This window comes from Cervus canadensis, chromosome 1 (assembly GCF_019320065.1).
Source record: "Cervus canadensis isolate Bull #8, Minnesota chromosome 1, ASM1932006v1, whole genome shotgun sequence".
Classification (NCBI taxonomy): domain Eukaryota; kingdom Metazoa; phylum Chordata; class Mammalia; order Artiodactyla; family Cervidae; genus Cervus; species Cervus canadensis.
The window spans coordinates 64,075,329-64,093,868 of record NC_057386.1 but is presented as its reverse complement, the minus strand read 5'-3'; the positions used below and the strand labels follow the sequence as shown (position 1 = coordinate 64,093,868).

Genomic DNA, 18,540 nt, shown 5'->3' with positions numbered 1-18,540 from the left:
TTGGTTTTTTTTATTGATAGTAGTTGCTCAAAACATTTTTGTACTTTATAAACTTATATAGCTTCAATTCCAGCTTTAAAAAGTTCTTACCATGTTCTTTCAATAGCTTGCCTTTTTACACACACCCTCTTTCCTGAAATTTTCTTGTTTATATTGACCTGTAGTTGGTTTATAGTATTGTTAGTTTCAGATGCGCAGTAAAGCAGTTCAGTATACACATAGACACACACACATTCTTTTTCACACCCTTTCCCATTATAGGTTATTGTAAGATGCGGAATAGAGTTCCCTGGGCTATGCAGTGAGTCCTTGTTGTTTATGTACTTCATACACACACACACACACACACACACACACACACAGTGATGTGTACCTGTTAATTCCATACTCCCAATTTTTCTTTCTCCCCAACTTTTCCCTTTGGTAACCATAAACTTGCTTTCAAAATTTGTGAGTCTCTTTTTGTTTTGTAAATATGTTCAATTGTATCATTTTTTTTAGATTTCACAAATAAGTGATATTATTTGTCAAGTAGGTGATGTGTAATATTTGTCTTTCTCTGTCTGACTTCACCTAGGATGGTAATGTCTAGATCCATCTATGTTGCTGCAAATGGCAGTACTTCATTATTGTTTATGGTTGAATAATAATTTTAATTTTTTAAAGAACATCCGTAGTTCTGCATAGTGGCTGTACCAGTTTCCATTCCCACTAAGAGTGTAGGAGGGGTCCCTCTTCTCCACATTCTTCTTAGCATTTATTATTTGTAGAATCTTTTTTTTTGGTAGACTTTTTGATAATGGCCATTCTCACTGGTATGAAGTGATACCTCGTTGTAGGTTTGATTTACATTTCTCTAATAATTAGAGATGTTGAGCATCTTTTCCTGACCCTGTTGACTATCTGGATGTTTTTGGAGAAATGTCTATGTAGATCTTCTCCCATTTTTTGATTGGGTTGTTTGTTTTTTTGTTATTGAGTTGTATGAGCTGTTTGTATATTTTGGAAATTAAGCCGTTGTCAGTCACGGTGGTCACCTGTATTTTCTTCCAGTCTGTAGGTTGTCTTTTCATTTTGTTTATGGTTTCCTTTGCTGTGCAAAAGCTTATAACTTTTATTAGGTCTCATTTGTTTATTTTTGCTTGTATTTCTTTTGCCTTTGGACACTGACCTAGAAGACATTGCTACAATTTATGTCAGAATGTTTTACCCATGTTCTCTTCTGGAGGTTTCATTGTGTCATGTCTTGTATTTAAGCCGTTTTGGGTTTATTTTGTGTGTGGTGTGAGGGTGTGTTCTAACCTCATTGGTTTGCATGAGGCCTTCTAGTTTTCCCAACACCAGTTTGCTGAAGAGACTCAGTTCTCCGATGTGTGTTCTTGCCTCCCTTGCCAAAGATTAATTGACCTAGGTGTGTGTGTTTATTTCTGGGTTCTCTATTCTGTTCCATTGATCCCTGTGTCTGTTTTTATGCTAATACTATGCTGTTTTGATTACTATAGCTTTGTAGTATTATCTGAAGCCTGGGAAAGTTATGCTTCCTGCTTTGTTCTTTTTCCTCTGGATTGCTTTGGCAATTCTGAGTCTTCTGGAGTTCCATACAAGTTTTAGGATTGTTTGTTCTGGTTCTGTGAAAAAGGTCATGGATAATTTTAATAGCAGTCACATTAAATCTGTAGATTGCTTTGGGTAGTGTGGCCATGTTAACAATTCTAATTCTTAAAAACCAAGTGTATGGAATAGCTTTCCATTTCTTTGAATCATCTTTAGTTGCTTTATCAGTATTTTATAGTTCTCAACATATAGGTCTTTCACCTCCTTGGTTAGGGTTACTTCAGCTCTATTTTTCATGTTTTTGTTTGTTGCTTTTGACCATTTTAAATGGGATTTTTTTTCTTTTTAAAAAACTTTTGCTCATTTATTTTTGGCTGTGCTAGGTCTTTGTTGCTGTGTGTGGGTTTCCTCTGGTTGTGGCGAGCAGGGGGCACTCTCACTGTGCGTGGGCTTACTGTGGTGGCTTCTCGTGTTGCAGAGCACAGGCTCTAGGGAGTGCAGGCTGCAGCAGTTGCTACTCATGGGCTCTGGAGTGCACGCTCAGTAGTTGTGTATGGGCTTAGTTGCCCCATGGCGTGTGGGATCTTTCTGGACCAGGAATCAAACCCATTGCCTGTGTTGGCAGGTGGATTCCCAACCACTGGACCACCCGGGAAGTCAAGAATTTTGTTTTTGGAAAGTTTACTTTTGATCTTTGCATAAGAAGAGATACTTCTATCCTATGCTGTGTTTGTAGCTCTCATTTTAGTATTAACTTATCAGATTCTCAATGACTTGGAAAGGACGGTCAAGACAAGTACTTGTGGTTGTTGGTGGGAGAAGGGCACAAATGGATCTGTGTGCCTTATTTAAGTTTTGGACTTGGTTTTTTTACTTTTCTTTATTGTTTGAAGAATTTAGTAATATAGTATTAAAATCAGAAGATGGGAAAAAATGAAGAAATCTATCAGTATGATTTCACTCAGTAACATTGAAGGAATGTCTCAATAAAATATCCTTCAGTAGGGCTTCCTTCAGTAACATTTCCAGTAGTTGGTTTTCCAATCTCTGTTTAAATCCTTTCATGGATGCTGCCTGTATTTTTCAAAGGATATATGTTTATTATGTTTATTTTTATTTCTATAATCTGTTTCTTCTCCAAATCTGTTCATTTTCATAGTATCCTAATTTGTTCATAGTGAATACTCTTCCTTTTATCTCGTAATCATTTTAAACATTCTTATTTTCTAATCTAAAAGATTGTTCTAATATCTGTAGTTTTAAAGTTGAAATTTCTTTTGTTCTGAAAGTATCCCAGTTAAGAACTATGTGAATCTAGTTTCTGTCTACTTTGTAATTGTCCGCCTATCCTGATTTTTAAATATAAAGTATATTTTATTTGAAGCATGTAATATCTTTCTCTTCAGCATTTATTTCTAACATGTTTTTAAAAATGTTAACCCATATTAAAGAAAAATACATTAGATGTCACTTACCATACACAAAACATTTTATATTTAATTTGCAAAGGAGGAAAATAAGCCTCTAGAGGTTAAGTGATTTATTTACTTGGAACTGATTTCAAAGTCAAATGAAAATCCATGGGCTCCTGCCTTCTATTTTTGATCATCAGGCCTCAAACTTGAATTGGACTAATCTCAAATTTTCACATCTAATTTTAAAAAGTAGCTTTCACATCTTATGATGAGGAGTCTGACTTAATGTATAATGTGATATAAAAAAATCTCAATGTATCCAATAATACAGGTTTGTTTGAAATTTTTGAACAAAATTATCAATCAAGTTATATATACTGGATAGCTGGTTATCAGGAAACCTTTACACAACCTCTGTGTATAGTTTAAAAATCAACAATAATGACCTCACCCCATAATTTATTCTCATATTGAAATTTCAGTATATGATTTCATTCATTAAGCTTAGCTTGGTGGTTAACTTTTCTGTGCCGTTTTTAGAGAAGCTGAGGCATTGACTAGTTGTAACACTAAAACAATGCCTACTGAGGGATAACATTGAAAAAGAATCCCAGAATGAAAGTTTCTCAGTAGCTGAATTTTCTTCTCTGTCAAAACCAGAATTTATTGACTTTTAGGGCAAGGGTCAGCTATTTGATCAGCACAGAAAGTGGCAGTTTAGGCAGATGTCTGGGTGGCCTTTTAACGCTCCCTATTATGCATTGTACAAGTATTTCCTAGCTGTCTAGGGCTTCATGCATAGAAAATCTTGTAACAGCCTATTCAAGACTTCTCCAGAGCAGCACCAACAAGGGAGCCAGTTGTGGTCAGAACTTTTCAGATGTGGACACCTGTTTCCTATAAGTTTTACATAAGGCATAAAGTAACCAACTATTACTGACTTAATTGGTATGGAATCAGTTCAGACTGGCAACCTTGAGGTGAAGAGTTGCATTTTGAAAACTTAGTATATTTCTCTTCCTGGTGGTAGTGAGCACTTTTAGCTCTTAGGGAAAGCTCTTAGGAAAAGTTTTACTTTGACACCATCTGCAAACTGGATGTAAAAATTAATGTCAGTATTATAACTTTGACTGTGTTTAAATTAATTGCTGTTATTTAAAGGTATACCCCATGGCAATGAAGAATATTTGTCTTCATGTTAAATCACCACACATTACTGTTTATTTTTGTTCTACTTATTTCTCTCTCACTTCTTACTGATTTTAGTATGTTTGCTTCAGTCCATCCCTCTTCTAATTTGGCTGAAATGATAAGCACTCTAGATAATTATTAGTTATTAGCAGGTGTCCTAAGTACTTTGTATATATGGGTTTTGGTGGGGAAAAAATATGTTTTTAGATTATTATTCCCACTTCTGAAGCAGAAAATGAGAGCAAGAGGAAAAAAAAAAGCTCAAGGCATTGAAGCCAGTGAAGAACAGAGTGGTCATGCAGTTTGACCATTGAACCCATGAAATTTAACTAGCTATTATCATGATTAGTTCCGCCTCCTAAATTTTTAGTAACTCTCCACCTCTGTAGCTTTACTATCATTGGTCATTGTCTTCCGAATTCAGTGACTCATTTCTCTTTTGCCCATAGTCTTCTAATTGGTTTCCTTCTGATTTCTTAATCTACTCTAGTCCATCCTCCATGCATGACTTTACCACTAAAGTCATCTTTCTGTCCTGAGCAAATAGAACATGCCACTTTCCAAATCAAAGTTCTTCCATCGCTTGTTATCACTTGTCCCTGAATTCAATCCGATCTCTGTAGTAATGACCTGTATTATTGTTGTTCAGTCATTCAGTCACTCAGTCATGTCTGACTCTGCATTCCCATGGACTGCAGCATGCCAGGTTCCCCTGTGCTTCACCATCTCTTAGAGCTTGCTCAAACTCACATCCATTGAGTCAGTGATGCCATCCAGCCATCTCATCCTCTGTTGTCCCCCTCTCCTTCTGCCTTCAGTCTTTCCCAGCATCAGGGACATTTCCAATGAGTCAGCTCTTTGCATCAGGTGGCCAAAGGATTGAAGCGTCAGCTTCAGCACAGTCCTTCCAAAGAATGTTCAGGGTTGATTTCCTTTAGGATTGACTGCTTTGATCTCCTTCCTGTCCATGGGATGCTCCGGAGTCTTCTCCAACACCACACTTCGAAAGCATCAATTCTTCAGCGCTCAGCCTTCTTTATGGCCCAACTCTCACATCCACACATGACTACTGGAAAAACCAAAGCTTTGAGTATATGGACCTTTGTCAGCCAAGTAATGTCTCTGCCTTTTAATATGCTGTCTAGGTTGGTCATAGCTCTTCTTCCAAGGAGCAAGCATCTTTTAATTTCATGGCTGAAGTCACCATTTGCAGTGATTTTGGAGCCCAAGAAAATAAAGTCCGCCACTGTTTACATTTTTTCCTCATCTATATGCCATGAAGTGATGGGTCTGAATACTATGATATTAGTTTTTTAAATGTTGAGTTTAAAGCCAGCTTTTTTACTCTCCTCTTTCACCTTCATCAAGAGGCCCTTTAGTTCCTCTTTGCTTTCTGCCATAAGGATGGTGTCATCTGCATATCTGAGGTTAATGATATTTCTCTTGGCAGTCTTGATTTCAGCTTGTGATTCATCCACCTGGGCATTTTGCATGATGTACTCTGAATATAAGTTAAATAAAGCAGGGTGATACTATATAGCCTTGACTCACTCCTTTCCCAATTTTGAACCAGTCTGTTCCATATTTGTTTGTTATAGTCTGGCCTGTAGGTCCTGCTTAATCTCAATTCCACCTTCCTGCCTGATAACTAATTCCTTTTGTGATCTTATTCCAACTTCAGGTTGTAAGTTACTGAATTACTTGTCCAAAGTTTCATGGTATCTTACAAATCTATGCCTTTATGCATACTGTTCTCTTCCTGAAATGCTCTATCAATTTCCCAGCCCCAATCCATCTCAAAAACTCTTAACCATCCTTTAAAACTTGTTTTAATTTTCTCCTGAGTTGCTTTTTCAGATTCCTGATTAAGTAATTCATCTTGATTTCCATCTTCCTTTCCCTGTGGCAGTATCCCTTATCTCATTTTGTTGTAGTTGTTTAAGAGCTTCTCTCCATCTAGACTGTTAACTTCTTGAAGATAAGCTGTGAAGATGGTAGGTAAAGTCTTTGTTTCTAGCACAGTGCCTGAAACTTACAAAGTTAGCACTTAGTATTTGTTGGGTGAATTGTATGATGAATGAACCAATGATATGCTTTTGACCTTGAAAGATGAAATTTATTAAATTCAATATGAGTTGAGAATAAATTGGGCTTGGTGTGAGGGAATCATGTTCTTTCTCGAGTCATATATACATTATAGAGTATGTTTAATTCCCAAAATAGGAGATACAAATTGTACTGTAGATAGTTTAATAAAGAGCTTTAGTTTTAGGGCATAAGTTTGTGGTGCTGATTTTGACTAAATTCGAGATCACTTTGTTGCTTCCTGCCTTGTTGCCCAGTCCTATCTGACTCTTTGTGACCACTTGGACTGCAACACGGCAGGCTTCCCTGTCCCTCACCACCTCCTGGAACTTGCTCAGACCCATGTCCATCCAGTCGGTGATGCCATCCAACCATCTCATCCTCTGTTGTCCCCTTCTCCTGCCTTTAATCTTTCCCAGCATCAGGGTCTTTTCTAAGGAGTCAGTTCTTCCCATCAGATGGCCAAAGTATTTGGCTTCAGCATCAGTACTTCCAGTGAATATTCAGGATTGATTTCCTATTAGGATTGACTGGTTTGATCTCCTTGCAGTCCATGGGACTCTCAAGAGTTTTCTCCAACACCGCAGTTCAAAAGCATCAGTTCATCAACTGAGCTTTCTTTATGGTCCAACTCTCACGTCCATACATGACTACTGGAAAAACCATAGCTTGGACTAGATTGGAATTTTGTTGGCAAAATAATGTCTTTGCTTTTTAATATGCTGTCTGGGTTTGTCATAGCTTTTCTTCCACAGAGCAAGCATCTTTTAATTTCATGGCTGGAGTCACCATTTGCAGTGATTTTGGAGCCCAAGAAAATAATGTCTGTCACTGTTTCTACTGTTTCCCCATCTATTTACCATGAAGAGATGGGACCGGATGCCATGATCTTAGTTTTCTGATGTTGAGTTTTAAGCCAACTTTTTCACTCTTCTCTTTCACATTCATGAAGAGACTCTTTATTGCTCTTTGCTTTCTGCCATAATGGTAGTGTCATTTGCATATCTGAAGTTACTGATATTTCTCCTGGCGGTCTTGATTCCAGCTTATGCTTCATCCAGCCCATCATTTCTCATGATGTACTCTGCATATAAGTGAAATAAGCAGAGTGACAGTATATACCCTTGAGATACTCCTTTCCCACTTTGGAACCAGTCCATTGTTCCGTATCTACTTCTAACTGTTGCTTCTTGACCTGCACACAGAGTTCTCAGGAGGCAGGTAAGGTGGTCTGGTATTCCCATCTCTTGAAGAATTTTCCACAGTTTGTTGTGACCCACACAGGCAAAGGCTTTAGTGTAATCATTGAGGCAGAAGTAGATGTTTTTCTGGAATTCTCTTGCTTTTTCTATGATCCAGTGGATGTTGGCAATTTGATCTCTGACTTATCTAAATCCAGCTTGAACATCTGGAAGTTCATGGTTCATGTACTGTTGAAGTCTGGCTTGGAGAATTTTGAGCATTACTTTGCTAACATGTGAGATGAGTGCAATTGTACAGTAGTTTGAACATTCTTTGGCATTGCCTTTCTTTGGGATTGGAGTGAAAACTGACCTTTTCCAGTCCTGTGGCCACTGCTGAGTTTTCCAAATTTGCTGGCATATTGAGTGCAGCACTTTCACAGCATCATCTTTCAGGATTTGAAATAGCTCAACTGGAATTCCATCACCTGTACTAGTTGTGTTCGTAGTGATGCTTACTGAGGCCCACTTGACTTCATATTCCAGGATGTCTGGCTCTAGGTGAGTGATCAAACCATCGTGATTATCTGGGTCATGAAGATCTTTTTTGTATAGTTCTTCTGTGTATTCTTGCCACCTCTTCTTAATATCTTCTGCTTCTGTTAGGTCCATACCATTTCTGTCCTTTATTGTGCCCATCTTTGCATGAAATGTTCCCTTGATAGCTCTAATTTTCTTGAAGAGATTTCTAGTCTTTCCCATTCTATTGTTTTCCTCTATTTTTTTGCATTGATCACTGTGGCAGGCTTTCTTACCTCCCCCTGCTATTCTTTGGAACTCTGCATTCAGATGTATATATCTTTCCTTTTCTCCTTTGCCTTTAGCTTCTCTTCTTTTCACAGCTGTTTGTAAGCCCTCCTCAGATACCCATTTTGCCTCTTGGCATTTCTTTTTCTTGGGGATGGTCTTGATCCCTGCCTCTTGTACAGTGTCATGAACTTCTGTCCATAGTTCTTCAGGCACTCTATCAGATCTAATCCCTTGAATTTATTTGCCACTTCTACTGTATAATTGTAAAGGATTTTATTTAGGTCATACATGAGTGGTCTAGTGGTTTTCCCTACTTTTTTCAATTTAAATCTGAATTTGGCAATAAGGAGTTCAAAATCTCAGCCACAGTCAGCTCCCAGTCTTGTTTTTGCTGACTGTGTAGAGCTTCTCCATCTTCAGCTGCAAAGAATATAATCAGTCTGATTTCAGTATTGATCATCTGGCAGTGTCCATGTATAGCGTCGTCTCTTGTGTTGTTGGAAGAAGGTGTTTGTTACGACCAGTGTGTTCTCTTTGCATAACTCTGTTAGCATTTGCCCTGCTTCATTTTGTACTTTAAGGCCAAATTTACCTGTTACTCCAGGTATCTCTTGACTTTGTACTTTTGCATTCCAGTCCCTTATGATGAAAAGGACATCTTTTTGTGGTATTAGTTCTAGAAGGTCTTGTAGGTCATCATAGAACCATTCCACTTGAGCTTCTTCAGCATTGGTGGTTGGGGCATAAACTTGGATTACTGTGATATTGAATGGTTTGTCTTGGAAACAAATAGAGATCATTCTGTTGTTCTTGAGATTGCACCCAAAAACTGCATTTTGGACTCTTTTGTTTACTGTGAGGGCCAATCCAGTTCCTTCTAAGGGATCTTGCCCACAGTAGTAGTAGATATAATGGTCATCTGAATTAAATTCACCCATTCTGGTCCATTCCTAAAATGTTGATGTTCACTCTTGTCATCTCCTGTTTGACCACTTCCAATTTACCTTGATTCGTGGATCTAACATCCTAGGTTCCTATGCAGTATTGCTCTTTACAGCATTGGACTTTACTTCCATCACCAGTCATATCCACAACTGGGTATTGTTTTTATTTCGGCTCCATCTCTTCATTCTTTCTTGAGTTGTTTCTCCGTTCACCTACTGAGCTGGGGAGTTCATCTTTCAATGTCATATCTTTTCCATACTGTTCATGGGGTTCTCAAGGCAAGAATACTGAAGTGGTTGCCATTCCCCTTTCCAGTGGACCATGTTTTGTCAGAACTCTCCACCATGACCCGTCTGTCTTGGGTGGCCCTACACAGCATGGCTCATAGTTTCATTGAGTTAGACAAGGCTGTGGTCCATGTGATCAGTTTAGTTAGTTTTATGTGATTGTGTTTGCTGTCTGAGGACTGAACAGTTGACACTACTGCATAATCACTGTTTAATGAGCAAAGCAATGCCATACCTACTTGGCTGCTCTGACAGAGGCGTGGTGAGGAGTGGGGTCGTGCAGTGACAGTTCTGGGGTAACTGTGTCAGCTTTCATGGTGAGAGAGCACTAGGGGGAGGCATCTCAGGGAGCAGGAGGTGATGAAGTGCTCCAGGGGAGAGCCGTGGTCACATTCTGAATCCTGATGTTGTGGACGCCCACCTGCAGCTGTGCTGTGCATGTGGGAGCCACTCAGCACAGGTGTCCGTGGAGCGCATGAAGTGACCAGCCTGAATTGAGACGTGATGGAAACTTAAACAGTGGATTTCAGAGACTCAGTCTGCCATCCCCCAAAAGTGCAGTAGCTCATTAACAGATTTTTTACACTGATTGTGTATTACAGTGATAATATTTTGGATATATTGGGTAAAATAAAACATACTGTTAAAGAGATGAAGTTAAACTTTTTTTTTGGCTATGCCTTTGTGGCACGTGAAATCTTAGTTCCCTGACGGGGGATCAAACCTACACCGCCTGCATTGGAAGCAAGAATTGTTAACCACTGGACCACCAGGGAAGTCCCTAACTTGGTTTTTAAATTGTGGAAATTTTACTTGTCAGTTGATACTGTGCTTGAAAAGGAAGAGTTAATGAGATTAAGAGGCAGTCCCCCCTCCCTCTTAAAAAAAGTAGCTTCCCCACCACCATGCTTATATTAATAGCTCTTTGTAAGAAGATACTTGATTTTTAAAGCATAAAGTATCAAATATGTATGAGGATGATTATATATTAATGTATAATATGGGACTGTTGGGTAGCTCCACTTTACCTCCTGAACTTGCTTCACACTGTCTTTGTAGTGTGCTTTACTTATTCTCCTCTTTCCAGAATTGAATATGATGCATATCGTACTGATTTGGAAGAACTGAATCTTGGACCACGTGATGCAAACACTCTGCCAAAGATTGAGCAATCACAGCATCTGTTCCAAGCACATAAGGAAAAGTACGATAAAATGCGCAATGATGTTTCTGTCAAGTTAAAATTTCTAGAAGAAAATAAGGTAAATGTATTCTTTACCTTCTGAAATTTTTTTTGTCTCTGTTAACTCTTTCATTATAGAGTTGACCCTTGAACCACCTGGGGATTGGGGGCACTGACCCTCCAATGCAGTTGAAAGTCCAGGTGTAATGCAGTTGGTTCCCTGAATCCAGGGTTGCCCTGTGTCTGCAGCTCCACATTTGCAGACTCAGCCCACCATGGATCATGCAGTGTAGTATTTACTGTTGAAGAAACCTCACGTGTATGTGGACCTACGCAGGTCAAACCCATATTGTTTAAGGGTCAACTTTGGAATTGTTGGAAATGAAATTCCATTTATAAACTGTTTTCATGTTTATAAGTATATAAAGTATATTTACTTTCTTCACCTTTCTGTCATTAAAGTCATCATCAGCTGTGCTGTTCCAGTCTTTCACATTAACGATTGGCAAAAAATACTTGATGTTGATCTTCAGACTGGTGTTGGTATCAAGTGCTTTAAAAAGTTACATAATGGTAGATTCTGTTCTGAACATTTTGAAAACTTTTTATTAATGGTAGATACAGATTTCAGGAAGGAAACAGCATTTTTCTCAGTACCTAATAAATGAAAAATAACTGAAAGGTTCTGATTAGGGCTGCAGTTAGCATAACCCAACAGAAACAAACTAAGAAATCAATTTTCCAGATTATTTTCATGTAACATGAACACATCCAAAACCTAGAGCAGTGAGAGGTGATATGGACCTACTGTAGCTTTTGTTGGAGGCAGAGTCATGTAACAACAGGCTAGGGGCTCCGGTTTAAGAAGAGAATAGGTTCCAGTGTTTAACATCACCTGCAGAGAAGGATTGCAGTTGTCCGAGTCGGGAACTCGGCACAGGAGAGGTGCGGCGTCCTGAGAGATGGGGTGGTCCATCCTGTGCTTTCCACATCCTCTGAAGGCATAATAGAACTTCAGCTCTGCTTTCTCCCAGGTACCTTCTTAGTGTTTTTCAGTTCTGTCTCTTGATATCTTCTTGTCTTCTTTAATATTTCCTTAGAAACTCTTCTGGCTACTATAAGAGCTGCATAGATTTCCTTGAGACCAGGACTGTCTCTTACTTTTTTTTTTTCTTTTAGCCACAGTGCATGAAAAGTACTGATTTTCTATTACACTGAAACCATTATGTTGTCAGTAAAGGAATTCTCAGCCGAGTCATCAGACAGGTTGCTCAGCGCTACTCAGACAAGAACACAGTGAGCCTTTTAGTTTCATTAGCTGAGCACATGCTGTGGCACTCGTTTTGGTCATTTGGTTTAATATTTTGAAGGATAAGAATATGTCAATACTTAGATATAGATGTATATTTTAAATATGAAAATACGTTTTACATACTGCCCTAACTCAGCACTGTACAGGATAGTGCTGCGTACAGTGTGCTGGCGTTTTATGAGTTCTGCCTGAAGCTGATTTGAATGGAGAAAAAGGAATTCATCTAATTTGAGGGTCCAGGACCTCTGCTAATAGAGGAAATGATTTTAGGAAATGTTTAAAATGGTAATTGTGTTCTATTGGAACCTAATGGTATGTGTTGTGTGCTATTCTCTGAATAGTGAGATTATGGATATTTTTTGTATTTTGTATTTTTCTGTATTTTAAACATTTTCTATGAAAGGTTATCTTGCTTTTATAAAAAGGGAGATAAGCTTATTTTGAAGTATTTAATGTCCCTAAACCACCCATGCTTATTTGGTTCTTGCCAGCAAATTATACAGGGATAAATAATGGCTGTGTAACTGTAACTGTCTTACTATATGGCTCTTTTTGAAACGTGGCAGTAGATCTCCAGATTTAGACATGAACCAGGGAACGCACTTATTTGTTATTTACTAGGCATTTTACATTTATTCTCTCACTCTTCATCACAACAGTCACTCAGACTCAGGAGCCACACTGAGCAGTGAGGAAAGAAGAGGGAAAAAATGATAAATTGTACATGTCAGACAGATCTCACATCCACAGATGAAAATATCTTTATCTTTGGCACTGGAAATTTTTTAAAGTTGGGAATAATAGAGAATTGTGACTTAAAAACACTCTTCAGGCACCCTTATAAAAAGCCTGGACTAGGATCACTCCATTAGCAGAGAGAGAAAAGAGCAGTGGTTTCAAGGCTGCATGACAGGAGTTGGGAAATTGACAGAGGAAGCTAGTTTGGCCTGAAGGTTATGAGGGATGAAGGTTGGGAACTTGTTCTACTTAACTCGGTGTTTAATTTGAAATGACGACAAGATACTCACATGGAAACAGTTGGTAGGGAGTTTATGGTGTGGATTTGCCATTTGGATGAACAGGGTCAGAGTTCCAGAGATTAAAGTTTAGAAGTCATTACTTTGAGAATAGTATTGTGATTGTCTCATCTTCTCTTCTTTAGACCTTTCCTACTATAAACTAAAAAAAAAAAAAGGTGCATTTATTCTCAAGGATATTATTTATATTCATAGAGAGCCTAGAAATACCCTGCTTGGGGTTTTCCACAGTTGTCATCAAGCTTCAGTTTCAACTCAGTAATTAGTCAGCTTTGTCTAAAATAAAATCTGTAAAGAAACTCTTAACATTTTTGTCTTTTGTATATAATTCTTTAAAACTGTAAAGAGATACTATTCTTGGTCTCAGTTATTTCAAGCAATAGACAGCTATGATTTGGCTGAAAACCTCCTCATAAGAAGAATTTTTTTGTTTTCTTGCTTTTGTTGAAGCAGCTTCTCCCCCTTTTTCTTTAATAGTTCTAATGAGGGGAGGATAAAGCAGGTCTTTAGGCCTAGGAACTGCCTGTCACCCCTGTTTGCTTTTGAAATGCCTCAGATCTGGGGGTTTTCTTCTTTTGTGAACTACAGCTGAATTTGTTCCTTAGTATTTCTTTTATATGCAGTTGTCTTGAATTTTAACAAAATATAAGCTTTCTATTTTTTAAATATCATATGTTGAATTTTTTTAAAAAACATAAGTCATCTGAAACATCAGTGAGTGCTAATTTGTAATTTCATGATGTCCTAAAGGCTATTGTTTTTTTTCTAAAGATGTTTTTGCACCTCCTTTTGCTGGGACATTGCGGGGAGAGGGAGGTCCTTTTGGTTATCCTGGCTTTTGGAGTATCCTCCTATAGCGACACTCCTCTTATAAAATGTGAGGCCAGATAATCAAACAGCTAGAATAGTGCAAAATTGAAAGCAAATAGTCATTGAGTAAAGGACTAAAGATCGTCCTGTGACTATCGTAATAAGTTTTAGTGGCCAAACATTGTGAGAATATTTTTGTTTATTTTGTTTTCAGAACTTAAGGAAAAAAATTGAGAGTGATTGGGAGGTAGATTCTTTTCTATTAGAAAACTGAGGTGTTTATATGTAGTTAGTCTAGCCTTTTTTCTCTCCGGCAAAACAAAAGGAATAGGTATGTATTAAAAATACCTATGTGTCCTTACCTGGGTATGTATGTGCATGCAGTAATGCTGAGAGTTGTGTACATGTGCCCATGCTTGTCATTCCCTTAATGGAAAAAGTTGAATTCTACTGTTTACAGTCTATACTCTGTCCACCCCCTTGCCCTATCCCCACCCCTGATATATTGTGTTTACCTTTAATGTGAACAAACCTCTGAATTCTCTTTCTTATTTACTAAACAAGATTGAGTTGCATAACATGAGCACAGTTAATTAGACTCTAATAGTGTTTGTTTTCATCAATATTTCTTTTCCCCTAGACTTTTCAATAATGTAACTTGAGCTATTTTCTGACTTAAGGCACTTTGTTTACCTTTTATTGTTCCTCTCAAAGTTCAAAACAAAACATAGACTAAAAAATATAGTCAAGGTAAAGAAAAGAGTCATTTCTGGTGCTTTGTAGACTTTGTCGGAGTAGGTACCGTGCCTTCTTTTACAGCCTCATGATGCCTAGTGTTAAATGTATAGTAGTCATTTAGCAAGTACATGTTTGCATTTCTTCCCAAAATGTGAGGCATGCTGCAGGGAAGGGAGGAGATGGAGGTGAGTAAGAGTCACCTAGGACAGAGTAGATGCTTACCTTGCTCTTTGGTTTAGTGAGGCATAGCATGCTCTCTCAGAAATGCTTCTGTTGTCTGCAATACATACTGTTTTCATGGAAAGAAAGCAAAAAATTAGAGGAAAATAAACACATCAATGTGAGCAGCCCATGTTTCCTTTTTTCAAAAATTTTTATGTCTTGGAACCGTGTAGAATGTGAAAAAAGTAATTTAAGATGATTAACATTTCCCTTAAGATAATTATAATTTAAGAGTACAAGTAAATATCTTTTCAGATCTACTAACATATTGTGGGGAGGACCCTGAATGTATCAGAGACTCGACAATAGTTTAGGTAAATAAAGACTAATAATCCCATTAATTTTGTTATATTCTTACTTTAAGAAGGATGGAATATACTCTTACTTTAAGGTAATGTCAGTTAATTAGCTGTAACCATTAATTGCACAGTTTTTTCTGTTGTTATAGTCAGTAACTCAAAGGATGACAAGGGAGTTGGGGGTTGGGAGGCTGAGAGAAAAAAGATGAGCCAGACTTGCGATCTATCCTAGACACGTGTTTGATTAATACACTTAATTTTTTGAAATATTTCAGAAAAATTATAGTCATTCTTAACACTAGGTTGATGAAAAGAACTTTACTCACATCATGTTTCATATAGAATTATAATACAGTGATAATCCTGTATGTTAGGATTTCTTCTCTGATATATTACAAATTTATTTCGTATGTGTGTTAGTATGAATTTAACTTACCAGAGACAAGTCCAATAAACAAAAGTGATGAGGCAGAGAAAGAGGGGAATACACAGAGGATAAAAACAGGTCACATTGTAAATCGACTTTACTTCAATTTTTAAAAAACACAAAACAAAGTAAACACAGATAATGTGAGACAGCTATGTATGTAGTTTTGGTGACCCAGTCACTGTATACAAATATATTCTGTTATAGGAAATACTCAAAGCCTGCTACATTTTTATAAAAATGCTCTGTAAATGCTGAGAAAGGCTAGGAGAGCAAACATATTCTTCTCTTTGAGAAGATATGAGCCTCTGAGTTTAAAAAATGGATATCTGTTGCCAAATTTTGAGAAGCATGTTCAGTTCATAATCATTACTTAATATGTACAGCAGATACATTCTTGAAATCTTTTTTCCCATTCTCAAAAGAACTCTCATTTTTGACTCTTGATATTTTTAAAAGATTCGTGCCGGTGATTTACTGTCATCTTTATTTCTGTAACTGTAGGCATGAACAATATTCTTGGTATTTGCTCCTAAATCATGTGAAGTTATATTCTATAGGTAAAAGAACCTGGTTCTAAATAAAACATAAGCCTTTATGGATTGGAAGGTAGAAGTATAGTAAGCAGCCGCAACCCTGTGCCAAATGTGGTCACCTCCATTTGGATCCTGTGAAATAATCCCTCACTCCTGCAGCTTTATTTCCAAACGTAATTCCTGAGTGCATTCCAGTCATGTAATTTCATGTTGTTACTGTTTTTTTATTTATTTAGGAAACATTTATCAAGTGTTATATATTGTGTACCAGGAAGTGTTCTGGACATTGTTCTGGACCCAGTGAGCAAAAGTGAAAAAAACTCTACCCTCAGAGTTTATAGCCTAGTGAAAGAATCAGGGAAGCCTCGCATGCTACAGTTCATGGGGTCCCGAAGAGTCAGACACAACTTAGCAACCAAATAGCAACAAAAGAAGCAACACTGATCACAAATCACACCAAAATTCATGTGTGTATGTATATATAAATTGTGGCTGTGACCAGTGAGTGGTCAGGGCAGGCTTCTATTAGAATGTGATGTTGAAAGTTCACCAGGTAAAGTGAAAAGCAGAGAGTATTCCAAGTAATTGGAACAGTCTGTGGGAGGTGAACAGGGGCCAAACCATGCAGGCCTTATATGCCACGTTAGTCAGTCAATCAGTCAGTTCAGTCACTCAGTCGCGTCCAATTCTTTGCGACCCCATGGGCTGCGGCACGCCAGGCCTCCCTGTCCATCACGAACTCCCGTAGTTTACTCAAACTCATGCTCATCAAGTCGGTGATGCCACCCAGCCATCTCATCCTCTGTCGTCCCCTTCTCCTCCTGCCCCCAATCCCTCCCAGCATCAGGGTCTTTTCAAATGAGTCAGCTCTTCGCATCAGGTGGCCAAAGTATTGGAGTTTCAGCTTCAACATCAGTCCTTCCAATGAACACCCAGGACTGATCTCCTTTAGGATGGACTGGTTGGATCTCCTTGCAGTTCAAGGGACTCTCAAGGGTCTTCTCCAACACCACAGTTCAAAAGCATCAATTTTTCGGCACTCGGCTTTCTTCACAGTCCAACTCTTCACATTCATACATGACTACTGGAAAAACCGTAGCTTTGACTAGACTGACCTTTGTTGGCAAAGTAACGTCTGCTTTTGAATATGCTATCTAGGTTGGTCATAACTTTCCTTCCAAGGAGTATATGTCTTTTAATTTCATGGCTGCAGTCACCATCTGTAGTGATTTTGGAGCCCCAAAAAAATAAAGTCTGACACTGTTTCCACTGTCTCCCCATCTATTTCCCATGAGGTGATGGGACCAGATGCCATGATCTTAGTTTTCTGAATGTTAAGCTTTAAGCCAACTTTTTCGGCCACGTTAGGGGAGAGCTTATTTGAGTGTTGGTGGGAATCCATTGCAGGAATTCTTGGCAAATGACAAGTCTTCAAAATGGTGCAGAGGCTGTAGTAGAACCTAAGAATGAGTATAGGAGTTTAAACAGGATGATGGGAGTGAGGATTGGGGTAGTGTTAATGGAAGTGGAGTGAGCTGAAGGTTTCAAGAGATCCTTAAAAGGTAGAACAGAGAGACATGTAAAATATGAAGAATAGATTGATATGTGATTGGCACATTTGACTTTTTTTATTCCTTTTTCAGCAAATATTCAATACTTGTTTTTCATGTCAGTCACTGAGTCAAGTAGTGGAAATATAATGGCCTTGCTGTCATAGAGCTTATAGTCAAGTAAGAGAAATAGACATTGAGCAGCTAATTACAGAAGTGCAAGCTGTGATTGGTGCTGTGAAGGGAAAATAGGGGGGTCTTACGAGCATACAAAGGGAGCATGTCTTGACATGAGAGAGGAAGTGACTCTGGAGCTGAGGTCCACAGGGGTGGAGAGGAGGTAACCGAGGTGTGCACGGGAAGAAGGGGTGGGTGCGTGCTCAGCCGTGGCCAGGCTCCACTGCCCATGGGACTCGCCAGGTAAGAAGACTGGAGTGGGTTGAAGATCCCCCTCCTCCAAGGGATCTTCCCAGCCTAGATTGGGATCGAACCCGCATCTCCTGTGTCTCCTGCATTGCAGATGGATTTTTTACCTCTGAGCCATAGGAGAAAGGAATAGAATATGCAAAAGCCAGTCAAGGTCAGTGAGTCCAGAGCATGCGGAGAAACAGGGAGAGTGGCTTTGGATGAAGCTGGACAGGTAGATCCGCCAACACAAGGATGAGATGACCTACATTCGAGGTTACTCATCACAGTGTCACTGGTAACGTCAAAAGGTGAGGAACAACTGGAACAGTTCAGCAGTAAAGAGCAAGTTCAATAAACTATGGCTCACTTATACAATGAAATACTTTTCAGCCATTACAAAAAAAGACTAGGGATGTGATTAATAGAAAGATCCTCAGAGCATACTGTTAATAATAAAGAAAAGACCAAGGTGCACAGCAGTGTATGTGGTACAAAACCTTTTGTATAAGAAAGGAAAGACTTAAGAATGTATAATCTTATTTTCTTGTAT

General features: G+C 38.4%; 1 protein-coding gene across 7 annotated transcripts in view; it reads left to right on the top strand.

Moving 5' to 3' along the window:
• ARFIP1 (ADP ribosylation factor interacting protein 1) overlaps nt 1-18,540 on the top strand; it is a 128,774-nt gene that overhangs the window by 90,103 nt on the left and 20,131 nt on the right. For all 7 annotated transcript variants that reach the window (XM_043484511.1, XM_043484509.1, XM_043484510.1 and 4 more), the window contains one exon: nt 10,556-10,730. In XM_043484511.1, coding sequence (XP_043340446.1) covers nt 10,556-10,730 — 175 coding nt within the window. The remainder of the gene's footprint in view (nt 1-10,555; nt 10,731-18,540) is intronic.